The sequence below is a fragment of the Hemiscyllium ocellatum genome, chromosome 7 (genome assembly GCF_020745735.1).
Source record: "Hemiscyllium ocellatum isolate sHemOce1 chromosome 7, sHemOce1.pat.X.cur, whole genome shotgun sequence".
In the NCBI taxonomy this organism is placed as follows: Eukaryota; Metazoa; Chordata; class Chondrichthyes; order Orectolobiformes; family Hemiscylliidae; genus Hemiscyllium; species Hemiscyllium ocellatum.
In genome coordinates, this window is record NC_083407.1 from 36,161,517 (window position 1) to 36,177,648 (window position 16,132).

The 16,132-nt window shown below is 40.0% G+C and overlaps 1 protein-coding gene across 3 annotated transcripts in view; it reads left to right on the forward strand.

Annotated features, from left to right (window-relative positions):
- Window positions 1-16,132, forward strand: part of LOC132817050 (von Willebrand factor D and EGF domain-containing protein-like) — a 273,802-nt gene that overhangs the window by 171,104 nt on the left and 86,566 nt on the right. For all 3 annotated transcript variants that reach the window (XM_060827117.1, XM_060827118.1, XM_060827119.1), the window contains 5 exons: window positions 2,318-2,454; window positions 7,149-7,310; window positions 11,936-12,040; window positions 15,625-15,739; window positions 15,868-16,118. In XM_060827117.1, coding sequence (XP_060683100.1) covers window positions 2,318-2,454; window positions 7,149-7,310; window positions 11,936-12,040; window positions 15,625-15,739; window positions 15,868-16,118 — 770 coding nt within the window. The remainder of the gene's footprint in view (window positions 1-2,317; window positions 2,455-7,148; window positions 7,311-11,935; window positions 12,041-15,624; window positions 15,740-15,867; window positions 16,119-16,132) is intronic.

Below are 16,132 nucleotides of genomic sequence, written 5' to 3' on the forward strand. Positions count from 1 at the left end.
CAAAGACGTTTATGAAAAGCTTGAAGAAGAAATTGGTCTTGGCAGCAATCAAAAATGTGTAATTATCAAATTCACTGCCTGTTATAATCACTGGCCCACATTCATTTATTTAGAAGTCAGTGGCTGATAATATAGAAGTCACTATGACACTGCACATTTGTGCTCCTACCCAGAAAAATTTCTACTCCGTGATATGAACAGCGATTAGCGGAGGCCATGGTCTAATTATATTGTCACTAGACTATTAATCCAGATAATGTTCTGTGGACTTGGGCTTGAACCCCACCCGTGGCAGATCGTGGAATTTGAATTCAAGAAAAATCTGGAAATAAGAGTCAAGTCATGATCATATAAATCTTTGCTGTTTGTCAAAAAACCCAATGGAAAGAAACTGCTGTAAATATCTATTCTGGCCTACATGAACTCCAGACCCACAGTAATGTGGTCAACTCTTAACTGCATTCTGGGCAATTAAAAAGGGGCAATAAATGTTGACCGAACCAGTGACATGCACATCCCATAACTGAGTTAATGTCCTCAAGTAAATGAAAACGTCACAGAACATTTATCTGGAAATAAGGACTATGAAGATACTTAATGACCTTTCTTTGACTCAGGGACATTAAGGACTGCAGACACTGGAAGCTAACGTCAATAGATGTGAATCTGGAAAAGCACAGCAGGTCAGATAGCATCGGACAAGCAGGAAAGGCAACATTTTGAGCCAAAACCCTTATTCAGGTTTTGGCCTGAAACGTTGTCTTTCCTGCTGTGTCTTTCCAGTTTCACACCTATTGAAACTGACCGTCCTTTGTTTTTATTTGTTCTGCTTCTGTCCTTCCCTCCCTTTCCTTCTTTTCCTTTCTCTCCTTCCCTCCCTTCCACCCAGAGTCGAGCACTGTATTAAGATTTTTAGAAGTGACTTAGGGCCACAGGTTATGTGTGGCCAAAGTTAGAAGTTCAGAGGTCAGTAGGTACATAACTTATTGGGACTCGGTGAGAAGTCAAGAGCATTTGACAAGCTCTGTACAGTTAGAACCAAGATAGAAATTAAGAAGTCAATAGACACAGCAGAGTGTTGGACTTAGGGTGCAGGAAAAGTCCTGGGAGCTGCTGGATTTCAGAAGAACCCAGTAATAGTTCACTGTAGCTGTGAATGAAGGTGAAGGAAACACACAAAAGCTGTATTTGCTTTGTAAACTGACCCAAATTGTAGTTCAGGTAACAAACCTGGAGCAATACTGGCTTGGCAGACCTGCTTTTTTGTGAAAAGTTGGATGATGAGGTACATTTCCCAGAATCTAGGAAGCAAAGTCTGGGAAAGGGAAGCATATCACCAGACTTAGAGCAGTCTTTATGGCAGTTGTTGAGGGAATCTCAAGGCCAGATCATCGAAAGGGTGCAATTGGAGACTCTTATGACATTCTGTCGTGGCTTGTTTTGTAGCCAAAATATCTGGGACAGTGACAATGCTGAGAAATCCATGGGATCCTTCTCAATTAGATTTGCAGTTTGATGTGGTCAGCTGTTGTTTGTCTGTTATCCATATTTGTCTTCTGTTTATTTTGTGATGTTAGAATATTTCGTATCCGTCTTTGCACTGTCTAAACCTTTTTTTTGTCAATAATCTTTGCATGTTTGTTTAAGTTTTATTTGTAATAAATGAATAAGAAAGAGTTAAGCATTACTGAATAATATAGTGAAGAAATGATTTGGAGATCCAAGGTTAGATGGTGGTGTACAAAGTTAAAAATCACACAACACCAGGTTATAGTCCAACAGGTTTAATTGGAAGCACACTAGCTTTCGGAGCGTCGCTCCTTCATCAGGTGATAGTCAATTAAACCTGTTGGACCAAAACCTGGTATTGTGTGACTTTTAACATAGTGAAGAAAAGAACAGTCTTTAGGAATCAACGCACCTCTCTTACCTGTGGCAGTAAAAAAACGTATAACTGTTAACCATTACATACAGAACAAGTTGTTACACTAGAGGTTCTGACCTGTATTTTATGATTTGACACTTAACTCATTTAATTGTATGTGACTTTCATTAGACTACCATAATCATCAGCTTTATACGTATGGCAGACGTATACTGCTTGTTTAGAACAGCAATCACTTAGAAAAAAAAGAGTTCTAAAATGGAGGCTATTAAAAATTAAGTGATGCACTTCTTGTATTATGACAGTGGGAGCATTTAAATTCACTGAAATTAAGCGTTTTAACACTTGAATACAACTTGCTTGCTGCCAGAATAATTCTTTTTACAGTCTATTTGGTTAATGTACCCTGCAATTTTTTTTCCACTTTTAAAGGTCAGATTCCTGAGATTACTGATCTGGAGAATGGTGGCCTGTGTGATATTCGAATCTATGAGTGCAACAGTATTCGAGTATTTGGTCTGGGCTTCAGGGACTCGCCCAGTCTCCAGTGTGAAGCTACTACTCTAAAGGTAAGAGGTATGCATTCATTTGGATGCTTTCGCAGAATTGTCCATTCCCTTGCCAGTGCTTATGCAGGCTCGTGGGTCTGTGAAATTCCCTAGATGGTCCTTCGGCCCATGTACCTTGAACTATCTGCAATTTTATGAGCAACTGGTGAGGCCTAAGGCCACCAGCCCACCATCACCCCATTCCTGCCCAGTGTCCATCCTGAAATTGACAGGAAACGTTCAAGGGCAGGTGGAAAACAGGCCAGTAACACTGATCAGTCCTCAGCTCTCTTTCATATTGGGGGATACAAGCGCGCGCACTCAAGCACAGCCAGACCCTCACACATCACCAACCCTACCCCACTCCACTCACATTCCCCCCACCACCACCAACAACCTACCCCACTCCAAATTGGCGTATACATCAAGACCATAGAGGTTATGTCTCTAGATAATGAAAACACCTCAGTGTGCAATTCCCTGCTAATTCTTGTTGAAGGGGCAGGTAGTCACATGATGAATCCTAACCTACTGTCCCATTTATACATCTTTTATCCTTTGTGTCAATAAAACCTTAAAGACTATCATCTTACTGATAAACTAGATATTGTGAACTATTAATGTGTGACGAACACATTTTACCATCATTGAAGCATCTGCAGGTGAAAATCTGATTCATATTTAAGAAAAAAAAACTATTGACATTCTTTCTGCAAAGATTTATGAGATATTAAATGATATGGATTTTTTTTCAAGGACATACAAATTGCTGAGTATATTTTGCTGCACAACATGAAGTATGGAATGAAAAAACAATAAAGCCAAATTTATTCTCAGCTAAATCTTAACCAGGGCAACAATTTACTTCTATAGCGATAGAATTGAAGACTCAAGAGTTGAAGATAGTTAGTTAGACAACACTTGGAAAGTCTCTGGTCACAAGGGCCAGGGCTTTTAGGATAGAAAGGTTTCTCATTCTGCCAACTGAGGAGTTGGTGTCTATGTATGTCAGCCAATGCTGACTTTCTGTAGCCAATAAGCATTTCAAGGAGCAATACTTGGATAGGGTAATTCTCATCCTGATAGACCAGACACAGCAATGGACAGAGCTGGGACAGTAAGTAGTCAGCTGAGTTGAAGACCATGATTTTCCCTCTTTCTCGCTCAGTTTAGGACCAAATGTGTTATATGTAGACTAAATCACTGACCCCATTGCCTGTTTCTATAACATATATTCTATGTAATACTACCGAATAAAAAGACCAGGGGCTTAACTTTTGGCCCCAGTCGAGTTTGCTTAAAAAAGACTCCACTGGCCTTCATGTCAAATCTGAAATGACTCCACAAAAGCTGGTATCCCATCGCCAAGTCACCCTTTATTTAGACATACATTGTGCACGACACTGACCCAGCTAGCACAGAGCCAGCTCTGAGTGAACTTAATCTCTGACACTCCTGTTTATATCTGACAGCTAGGAATCTTTGATTGGATAACATTAACAGCCCCAATCAGAGAAATCTTATTTTGAGATCCACGTGGCTGACCTTGTTCCAATCATAACATGCTTCTGGCTCCAAACTGCCAGATACACACATCCTTCCCAACTTGAAGCACTCTCTCCCTTCTCTTGTATTGCAACCTGCTGCTTCTTTCAAGCATTAAGGCTACAAATTGGCTGTCCAGCTTTGCAAATCTTCCAGTCTCCCTTAGTTGAATAGACTGTACAAAGTTTAGGAGCTAGTCACCTCGCACCTTGGACTGTAAAATGACCACACCTACTACATTATACGCCTGGTGCTTTTATTGGATGCTTGTGGAGGTTAAGCTGGAGTGTGAGGTTGTCATTATTGTTGGCACTTACAATCTCCTGTTGAGTGTGTGCCAGTCGGCTTGAATATCAGAATCAGGGCAATGATATGCACCCTCCATGCAGAGGTGTCCCACTGTCAGGAGCCTTCATGTCCTGTTGTTTTGAGGATCCTCCATCTTAGCATTAGTTGGGTGGCCTGGGGAAAATTGCAATGATGGTTTCCCCACAGTCTTTTACCCACAGTTTAGCCTGATGATGAGCTCAAGAAGTGTCAGGGAAAAATCATCCTCTGAGAAGGAATAAACAAATTCATGTTGATGCAATGCAATGCAGTTCTGTAAAATTCGGATTCATGCTTTCTCTTAATGCAGTATTTAATGCTGACTAACTGACAGACAGAGAAAAAATGTTCTTACCTACAACCATGGCAAACCTTGAGCAAAAAAATACAACAAAATGCATTTCAAAACATTTTATTTTATTCAGCCTTATTGATTGGTTTATGCATTCTATTAAATCACAGTGTAGGATTTATAGATGAGTCCCTTTCATAAGCAAGATCATTGATCTCGTATGGCAGGTGGTTTGTTATTGCTTTGAACTACTCAGAAACCAAACCTTTCACTGCATCAATGACTTAATATACAAAATTGGAGGCTCTGGCAGAAATCTAAAATGTAATCCAAGTTGTATCTAATCATTTGCCCTATTCAAACAATATTTGAACACGGTTATTTATCTTTGCTGTCAACTTTGAACTCCTTTTGCATCACACATTGAAGCCAGAATTCCTGTAGAATGAAATGTTTAACTCAGTTGGCTGGACATTTGGTTTATGAAGCAGTGCGATGCCAACAGTGTGGTTCAATTCCTGCACCACCTGAAGTTACCATACAGGACTTTCCCTCTCAACCTCTCCCCTCGCCTAAGGTATGGTGGCTCTCAAGTTAAATCACCACCAGTTGTCTCTCTAATGAGAGAGCCGCCCTAAGGTCTGGTAATGCAAGAGTGATACAATACAACAGCCCTTATCTTTGTTTCAAATATTTGATTGCACTTTGAATGAGAAGGCTGTGAAAGTGCCATAGCCAAATTAATATCAAGCTTCGTACAATTCTAATACCGTATTGAGGAATCTCACCTGTTGCCAATTCACATTGGGGAAAATACTGCAAATAATTTTGCAGTGCGGCTTATTGGCGGCAATGTTCCTCATTCTTAAAGCAGTCATAAAATTTCAGGCTTCATATCAATTTGATTTTCTGCTAACTTGCATTTTTACCAGTACACAAAAGCCAGTTTGCCGCCTAGATAGATATGCAAGGCTGTGTAATACTATTCAAAGTGTCCTGGCCAATACTACTCCCTGAACAAACATCAAACATCAGAATATTAGGTTGTTATCTCATTGTTTGTGGGACACTCCTGTAAATAAACTGTATCCTGCTTTCCTTGCCCTGCACTAAAAATCCCAAAGTGCTTCATTGGCTTTGGTCCCAATACATACAAAGTGCTATACATGCAAGCACTTTGTTTTGTTACTTGCATCTATAATTGTAAAGAAGTATTCTGCTGATTTTACCATCAAAAATGTAATTATCCGTGGCTTATTTTACAATGTAGTTATCAATAATACATTAAATAAAGTGTTAGATGATGCATAAATTAAACTTTATGATCAGCAGACCCTGTAGAAGATCAGAGAATGATCACAGTTTAAGAAAAATGGATGAATGTCCTGTGGTGACGTCGTAATTGTACACTTTAATATATTTGGAGTATAACATTAATACATCTGCAATGTGAGCTGACAGATTAAGAGCATCTGTCTATTTGTTTTGGCAGCATTTTTATTAGAGCAATTTTAGACTTGTGCTGTGGCCATTTAACAGTAGATGTACCATTAAATATGGTGGCAACTGATTTATTGGTAGTAACAGAGTTACAGGTCCAGTAACTGCTACTTGACATTGTGGTATTTCCCAGTACTGATTAGATTAGATTAGATTGGATTACTTACAGTGTGGAAATAGGCCCTTTGGCCCAACAAGTTCACACTGACCCGCCGAAGCACAACCCACCCATACCCCTACATTTACCCCTTAACCATACAGACACGGGGAGAACGTGCAAACTCCACACAGTCAGTCACCTGAGGTGGGAATTGAACCCGGGTCTCTGGCGCTGTGAGGCAGCAGTGCTTACCACTGTGCCACCGTGCCGCCCACTGCTGGTACTTTTGTGGTATTCACCACCTTTACCAATATGTGGCACTGTGTAAGGCTTGGTCGAGGTAGTTCACTGCCACTGATCCTTCTTTGAAGTTGCTTTGTCTTCTGCCTATGTGGGGATTGGTGGTACTTTCTACAAAGTCTGGACTGAACTGTTTTGGAGCTTTTGTGCATATAGATAATTTATGAAGAAAGCATAGTTTTGTGGAAAAAAAAGTGATAGATGATAAACACTGTAGAATATCTACAGAAGAAGTACTGTTCTTGGATAACAAGAAGGTTTATTGCACATCAGCAATAAATGTATCTACATTTGGTTAGGAATAAGTATTAGTAGCTTAGGGAGCAAGTACAGATATACCAGCACCCTCTGAAAACACGAGTAGAACTCCTTGTTTCCACAGAGTGTATGCAACGTCAGTAGAATGAGTGAAATCAATGTAACATGAACATAAATAACTTGAGAGAAACTATCTTATTTGCCAGAGGTTTTGACCACCCAGTAACTGGTGCTTTCAGCGAGCATAAATCAATATTGATTTTGATTGTGAGAAGCAAATGAGGTTGAGGTTTAGAAATTACAAATTGGTGGTTTCTTCTGTGGTGGTTAATGGGCTCACACAGATTATAATGTGAACATGTGGTTTCTGTTTCCTGCTAATGTGGAGAGCAGTATGTGAATGAAGAATGGATTCTGGGAGCTACGCAGATAACGACGGCAACGTTCCTGAGTACCAAAGCTGTTGATTGCCAAATTCCAGCACTGACAAGTTTAACTACTGAGTCTGTGGATTTCATGTTTTCAGATAAACCTTTTGCCAGGTGGCAAATAAAGGTAAGATGTTGAAACACTGAAGACAAAAGCATTCTAGACTGAAAATCAAACTGTAATTTGGTATTGGGACTTGATTGGAATTATAGGCAGTTCTTCTATAATGTGATCATTGCATTCTTATGCAACCCCACAATTTCGAAATGGCGCTTAAAGTTTTAGTTGTAATTACATTACAGTCAACACACATTTTAATAGTTTGCACTTTAGAAACAGTGTACGCAATTCGTCAATCGTGTTAATAAAACTTGCATTATAGCAGAACGAGCTGTGTTGAACTGTTTGTGTTTAATGTTGGTATTGAATATCAAACTGTTATTATTTCCCCTCAATTCATTTTCTTCTTTATTAATCCTGTGCTGAATATGCAAGGTTCTCCTGCTCACTCATTACAGTAGCTCGACTCAGGAGCTTGACCTTTTACTGCTGGGAATGTAAATTCAAAACAAATCCGCCCTACTAATATTTCGCTGAGCAAGTGGTAATCTGTCGGCTTGCTGAGGATGGAGTGGAAGCAGTTTGTATTGATTTATTCTAATTATTGTTATAGGTTTCTCAGGATTTTGGTTGATGCAGTATATGTATAATTTATGTTAATTATATGAATTAAGGTTAAGTGTATTCAGTTGGTGGTACTTTCTGATAATTACTTGTCCACAAATAAAAAAATTGATGGTGGATTGCAGAGTTAGGAGCTATTCATTTGTTATGTTTTAATTTGTGACTAAGTGCAAAACTGAAGGTTAACTTCTAGTCTCCTCTTTAGTAATTGGTTTAACAATTGGCTACATAAAATGTATGCTAACGTGTGTTAGCATTCTGAAAAGAACTGGTGACTTTAAACAGATGGTTTCCAAATACGCTACCACTCAAGACTAGCAAGTAGATATTATGTGTGAGGATTCATCAATAACACCACTATCCCATAATACAATCACCGAGATAGTTAATGGCAAACTAGATGAGTTGTGGTCTATTTTCCCCCGTAAATTCTATGCTTTTGTTCAACCTTCTCCACATCAAACGACACAGACTGCCAACAGTAGTATCAGATTTTCATTCTTACAGCAGATGGTTATCAGTGTATGAATATTATCATATTAATGGGTGAGATCACATCATTCATTTAGGGATTGGGAATTTTATGTTCTGTGAGGCTCAAAACTTTCAATTCTTTCAAATGAGATTAGATTAGATTCCCTACAGTGTGGAAGTAGATCCTTTGGCCCAACAAGTCCACACCGATCCTCCGAAGAGAAACCCACCCAGACACAGTTCCCTCTGACTAATGCACCTAACACTATGGGCAATTTAGCATGGCCAATTCACCTGGCCTGCACATCTTTGGACTGTGGAAGGAAACAGGAGCACCCAGAGGAAACCCACACTAACACAGGGAGAATGTGCAAACTCCACACATTCAGTTGCCCAAGGCTGGAATTGAACCCAGGACCCTGGTGCTGTGAGGCAGCAGTGCTAACCACTGAGCCACACTGTCACCCCACGGATAAGCCATTCCAACTGGTTGCTGGGAAGTCCAACCATTATAGGTTGAATTTTACAAAAATAATGGCTAACTATCAATCTTAGAGAGTTTCATGGTTAGTTTCTTGCATCCCTAGCAGGCTTTCTAAATTTACATTCCTCATCTCATTATATATACACCACGCCCCTGTGGCACCTTTCCTGTGCTAACTCATTTGTCAGCAGAAAGTGCACTTAGCCTGGCTGGGACCTTCTGAGATTCCCATTGCCAATGCCATATTTAAACTCCAGCTAGGCACCAGCAGCCAGCAAGGGACTGTTATTCATGGTTACATTGGCAAAAATGGCAAACAGAGGCAGGCTGGCAGCTAATTTGATGATAGGGATCCGGTGGTCCTGATGAACAGAATGGTGGAGAGGAGGACTGTTTCCTCAGGAGTGGCAGAAGGGATCATGGCACAAGAGCTTGACAGCCTGGTCTGAGGGTGTAGCCCAGGCGAGTGTGATATCTATAGTCCAGAGGAACAGCCAGCATTGCAGGAGGAAGGTAAATGATCATCTGCCCTCCACAAGTGTAAGTGGTACCAGCCAATCTCTGTTACCTTGCACTCCAGAACATGTCAGCAGAATTTCCTCAGGGTAATGTCTTTGGTCCAGTCATCTTCAGTTACTTCATCAATGACCTTCCCTCCATCTTTGGGTCAGAATTTGGAAAGTTCACTGCTGACTGCATCATGTTCAGCACATTTGTGATTTCTCCGGGACTGAAACAGTCCATATTGATATTTGGAGAGACCTGGACAATATCCAGGTTTGTACTGACAGGGTGCCAAGAAACATTTGCACCAGACAAGTGCCAAGCAATGACCATACCCAACAAGGAGAAATCACACCTTCATCCCTTGACACTCAGTCACATAATGGTGTATATGTCTGTATTCTAAGTGAGTCGATGATGTGCCATGATGATGTGAACTTGTTACATATCCAATGCTAACCTCTATGGACGAGAGAATGTAGATTGTCACTGTTGATAGAACATGCTGAGATATTGGGGACTGCAGGCCTAAGTGCTAACCAAGAGGAGCAAACAGAGAATTGGAGTCACCAAGTACCTGCTCTGATGTTTATGTCTGAAATTGTCACCATTGAGTTTGTGTGAGAAAATAGGAAATTGATATCAATGAGGTAAGATCAGATATTAACGAGATATAAATATCGACAAATAAGCTTCAATATCAAAATACAGAACTCAATTGTTCTTATTTGAAGTGAAAATTGGAATTTTATTTTTCTTGATACCAGGAATCAAATTTTTCAGATCTCGCTACGCTTTTCTAATCAACTTCTCACCTCATACAGGGGCTGGGAAAATTCAGCCTATCATTTGAAAGCATTGCCTGTTTCAACTTCAACCAATAGTATGGTGCTCTAGATTTATCTGTCTGTTTCTTTTTTCAATTACCTTTCAAATCTTCTCCAGCAGTATTCTTTGCTTTCCAAACATTTACAGTCACTACATTTTATTCCCTTTTAATTTCTTCCGTGCTGATGTAACCAACATGGTCACAGCTCATTCTACTAGATTTGGATTAAAAATGAATCCACAAAAATATTGAAGAATAACTTTTGTATATATTTTATCGATGATCTGGAGGAAAATGTAGATAATCTGATTAAGTTTGTGGATAACACCAAAACTGGAAAAGTTGCAGATAGTGAGGAAGATTTTCAGAAGGCAGAGCTATAGATATAGATAGATTTGCAGATTTTGGCAAAGAAATTGCAGATGAAGTTTAATCTGGACAAATGCGAGTTTATGGATTTAGGAAGATCAAATTCAGGTGCAAATTAAACAATAAATGGCAGAATCCTTAGGATTATAGAGGAATCTGGGCATACAGGTCCACAGATCCCTGAAAGGTGTAAGACAAGTGGATGAGGTGGTCAACAAGACATACAGCATATTTCATTGGCTGTGACTTCAAACATAAAAGTTGGCAAGTTATGTTACAGCTGCAGAAAACTTTAGTTAGACCACATTTGGAATATTGCATGCAATTCTGGTCGCCACACTACCAGAAGGACGTGGATGCTTTTGAGAAGGTGCAGAGAAGGTTTACCAGGATGTTGCCTGATCTGGAGGGTTTTAGTTATGAGGAGAGGTTGAATAACTTCAGATTGTTTTCACTGGCAAGATGGAGGTTGAGGGACCGACCTGATATAGGTCAATAAAATTATGAGAAACATAGGGTGGATATTCTGAAGCTTTTTCTTACAGTTGCCCTTTCCACTGTAAGAGGGCACAGGATCAAGATAAGGGGGAAGGTTTAGGAGGGAAGTGGGGAGTAACTTTTTCACACTGATGGTGGTGGGTGCCTAGAATGTGGAGGTGGTGGATGCAGGCACATTAATAATGTTTAAGTTGTATCTTGATAGACACACGAACATTAGGCAAGCAGAGAGATAGAAATTGTGCATGGGCAATACATAGCGGAAAACATGTTGCTGGAAAAGCACAGCAGGTCAGGCAGCATCCAAGTAGCAGGAGAATCGACGTTTCAGGCATGAGTCCTTCTTCAGGAAAGGCTCATGCCCGAAATGCGATTCTCCCGCTCCTTGGATGCTGCCTGACCTGCTGTGCTTTTCCAGCAACACATTCTCAGCTCTGATCTCCAGCATTTGCAGTCGTCACTTTTTCCCAATACATAGCGGGTCTAAATAAATTTCAGGAATCACTGCAGGCTTGTTGGGCCAAAGGGTCTGTGCCTGTGCTCTGCTGTATTGTATTGTAAGAAACAGCTGGGGAAACAATAGGGACAGGACAGAGCAATGTAATAGGGAAAAAAAACCACTCCCCCACTGAGGTTGAATTCTATGCTAAATTCTGTGGTGCATCCGAAAGCAGCAGCTGCTTTTAGGTTTTACAATGTGAGCCTTAGCGAGGGAACCAATTAGACAACGTTCTGTGGAAGCAATCACTGCTGTTTTTCTTGTCAATGTAAGAATAAAAAATACGTTTCATGAATTCTTTGTTGTTTAAGTTGGAGTTAAACTTTGTTTTTAATCTCCGATTCTAAAATGCTGGAAAATAATCATGTAGACATATTTTGCTGAAAATAATATGTTTTTTGACTTGACAGATTACAAATGATGGAACCTTGTTCAGTAATTCAAAAGTCCTAACACTCTATGATGGGGTTTGCCAGATCTGTGATAATATGCCTCATGGAGTTTGTAAATTGAAGGTAATTTCAGTTTTTGAATATTGATACAACAGAAAGGTTGAATTATTGGTATAATCTTGCAGCTTCAAATGACAAAATGTTTGAAAATAATTGTGATTTGGAGATGCCGGAGTTGGACTGGGACGTACAAAGTTAAAAATCACACAACACCCGGTTATAGTCCAACAGGTTTAATTGGAAGCACCTTCAACATGTTGCCTAGCTATCACCATTGTTAACAGCTAACCCGAGAATGCAACTTTTTAAAAAAAGGTTTTGTGATTTACACATGAAAGAAGTGAAACTATCATGGTATTCTAACAGACAAAAGGCTTAACAGACAATCAATTTTTCAATGTATAATTTCAGTTATATCACACTGTAAATTTTTGCTATAAATTCTGTGTGTTAGGATTGAGCTCTCCACTACCACCTGATGAAGGAGCGAGGCTCCGAAAGCTAGTGTGCTTCCAATTAAACCTGTTGGACTGTAACCTGGTGTTGTGCGATTTTTAACTTTGAAAATAATTGGCATTGAGCGTCTCAGTTATGAAAGTAGAAGTTTTGGTCAGCTAGGAGTCAGCAAGTCACTGAGAAAGACCCTTTATTATAACAAAGATTTCCAAAATAAGCCATTTGAGGAAAAAAGACCATTAAATAAGACTGGTTTCTCTTTCGAAAGTGAAAAATTGTCTCCTTGTAGGAATGCATGGTACTTATCTGAGATTATCAAAGACCAACATATGGGGACACTCGAATGTATCTGGGGATATAGCTTATTAAACTTGGCCATTAGTTAACTTCACACTGTTTATCGAGGAATGGATATCTTACCCTTCAGGGCTTGCATCTCTGGGCCTTTGCATAACTCCAATTCAATGCAATAGACCAGACAATACAGTCTATTTTTTACTTTCAAATCATATAGCCTGATATATTACTGAATATTGAATGCCTGGCATGTACAATTGCTAAGAACCTTTCATGAATTCTGACATTCCAAATTGCTTCACAGACAATGAAATACATTTCCTTTAAGCCTTCATGGTCATAATGTGGGCAAACCAGCAATAAAGTTTTAAACAGCAAACATCTCCAAACAAGAATTTGAAGATCTTGGGATAAGCTATATTCCCTGATGTTAATTGAGGAATTAGTATTAACCAGGGCCCTAGAATTTATTCCCTTCATTACTTCTAAATTGTGCCATAGCTCTTTTATATTCCATCTGAGAAAGCAGATTGAGTCTTACTCCTAGGGTCACAGAGTCCTATAGTACGGAAACAGACCTTCAGTTCAACTCGTTTGCGCCAACCAAAAATCCCAATATGACCTTGATCGATTTGCTGGCACTTGGCCCATATCCCTCTAAACCCTTCCTATTCATGTACCATCCAGGTGCCTTTTAAAAGTTACAATTGTACCTGCTTCCACCACTTCCTCTGGCAGCTCATTTCATACATACACCACCCTCTGTGTGAAAACCTTACCTCAAAGGTCGTTTTTAAGCCTTTCCTCTCTCACCTTAAACCCATGTCCTCTAATTTTGGACTCTCCAACTGTAAGAAAAGGACCTTGGCTATTCATCCTATCCATACCACTCGTGATTTCATAAATCTCTATAATGTCACACCTCGGCCTCTGAAGCTCCAGTGAAAAAAGCCTATTCAAAGCTCATTTAACATCTCATTTAAAATACAGAAGAGTGCAAGTTTTGTGAAGAGCTGTATCTAGGATACTTTGAATCACATACCAACCTTCATTAATATGCATAATGAGATAGATAAGCAGTTTGATGCTATGAATTTCATGCAGAGAATAAACACAAAATCTGAAGCTTAATATAGCAATTTACACCAAATCCTTTTTACCAGCATTCCTGTGTTTGCTCCACTACACTGTTTCCTGCTGTAGCAATGCTTGGATTTTAAAATTTTCACCCTTTTTCAAATCCATCCATGGCCTATCTGCCCCCTAATTCAGTAATCTCCTACAACCTTTAAGCCTTTTGAGGTGTCTCCACTTCTCCAGTTCTGTGCTGCTGTGCATCCCCAGCAGTCTCCGCATCCAATGCATCATCCTTAAACACTTCTGCCACCTGCAATTAAATCCCATCACTAAGGGCAGCTTCCCCTCCACAAGTCTTTCTGCCCTCTGCACTCACCATTCCTTTTGCCAGTCCTTGGTTCGCACCACTCTTAAACCCCACCCCCCCAGACCGAATCCTAAAGGGCCTTCCCCTGCAACCGTAAAAGATGCAAAACTACCTGGTACACCACCCCCCTCACCTCCATCCAAGGCGCCAAAGAGCCCTTCCACATGAGACAGAGGTTCACCTCCTTCTCCTCCAACCTTGTTTACTGTGTCCAGTGCTCGACGTGGTCTTCTCTACATCGGAGAGACCAAATATAAACTCAGGGCATGTTTCGCCAAGCATCTCAGCTGAGCCCATGGGCTGACCTGACCTCCCAGTCATTGCCCATTTTAATTCTCCTTCCCACTCCCTTTCTGACATGACCATCCTTGGCCTCCTCCATTGCCACAGTGACTCAGACTACAAATCGGAGGAACAACCCCTCATCTTCCACCTGGCCAGCCTCCAGCCCAGAGGACTGAACATTAAGTTCTCCAATTTCAAACAACTTCCCTTTCTCAGCCCCTCCCTTCCATTCCTCTGGTTGACTCTTTCTTCGAAACGGATTCATTCCTCCCATTGACCAACCAGGTCATACCCTCTACCTGTGTTCACCTATCCCCACCTCACCCAGCCCTCCCAACCCACTCGCCCCTTTATCTGTAGCTCCCCTTGCACCCATCCCCAAAGCTTTAGAAGAGTTATACCCGAAATGTTGACTTCTCCGCTTTCTGATGCTTCTTTAATTGAGCTGAAGCTATTTGTCTTTTTATTAATGACCAGATTTTGTGCGTAGCTTTGTACATAGCAATACAGTTACTTTCATGAGAATAATAATATTGACTGTGGAAATAATAAATTAGATGCTAAATTTAAACGCCTTGAAGAGAAGTATAGGAATAGCAACTGTACGTGAAATACTGTAAAATGGTTGCAAATCTGTGATAAGAAACAAAAGTAGGCATACAAGTATGTGGTACCTGGGCTTTAAAAACAAAATATCTGCCTATACGTAATGCCCTTTGTGACCTATAACTTTCTAAGCAGTGAAGTATGTTAGAAGTGTGAAATTAGTTTGCAAGTAAAGACATTACAAAGATAAAATTGCCACAAAAAAGCAGCAATTTCCACAAGATTAGGCAAGCACAACGATTTATATACACTTGTTGCTATATGTGATTGTCATCAATTATTATACTAACTGAAAGCAAATTACTGCTGATGCTGAAAATCTGAAATGAAAACAGAACATTCTGGCAAAGCTCAGCAGTTTTGGCAGCATCTGTAGAGAGAGGGACTGAATTAACATTTCAGGTCAATTACCTTTCTCACCACAGTTTTAGCAGTCAGAATGTTCCTCGCATTAAATGCTGCCAGACCTACTGGATATTTCTACCATTTTCGGTTTGTGTTAGAGTGATTCTATTCATTGATCCTTGTGTTAATTTACAAATGTCACTCTTATCCGTAGGAGAAGACCTGTAATATAGATGGCCTATGCTATGGTGAAGGAGACACAAATCCAACAAGCCTTTGTTTACATTGCAGGCCTGACATATCCAAATTCACCTGGTCTATAAATGAAAGTAAGGTTAAATTCATGGCTTTTGCATTTGATTAAAGGGAATTTATTTATTTGTTTCCGTACAGAAGATTGGGGAACAATTACTTTATGTGGATTTATTAATTACCTTAAATTTTCAATTTCCTTAAGACAATCAGCCGCCAATTTACCAGCCATCTACAGCTAAGCTCCAGACCTTCTTTGGTGAAAATTTTGTTTACCAGTTCACAGCCATGGACCCAGAAGGATCTGCAGTACTCTTCTTGTTAGAATCTGGACCACAAAATGGCAGCCTATCACCTGCGGGACTTCTGATCTGGAAAGTGAATTCTCAAGAGTCTGGCAACTTTAGCTTTAGTGTAGCTGATGAATGCAATGCACAAAGCACATATTCTGTTCAGGTGAGTACAGAAAG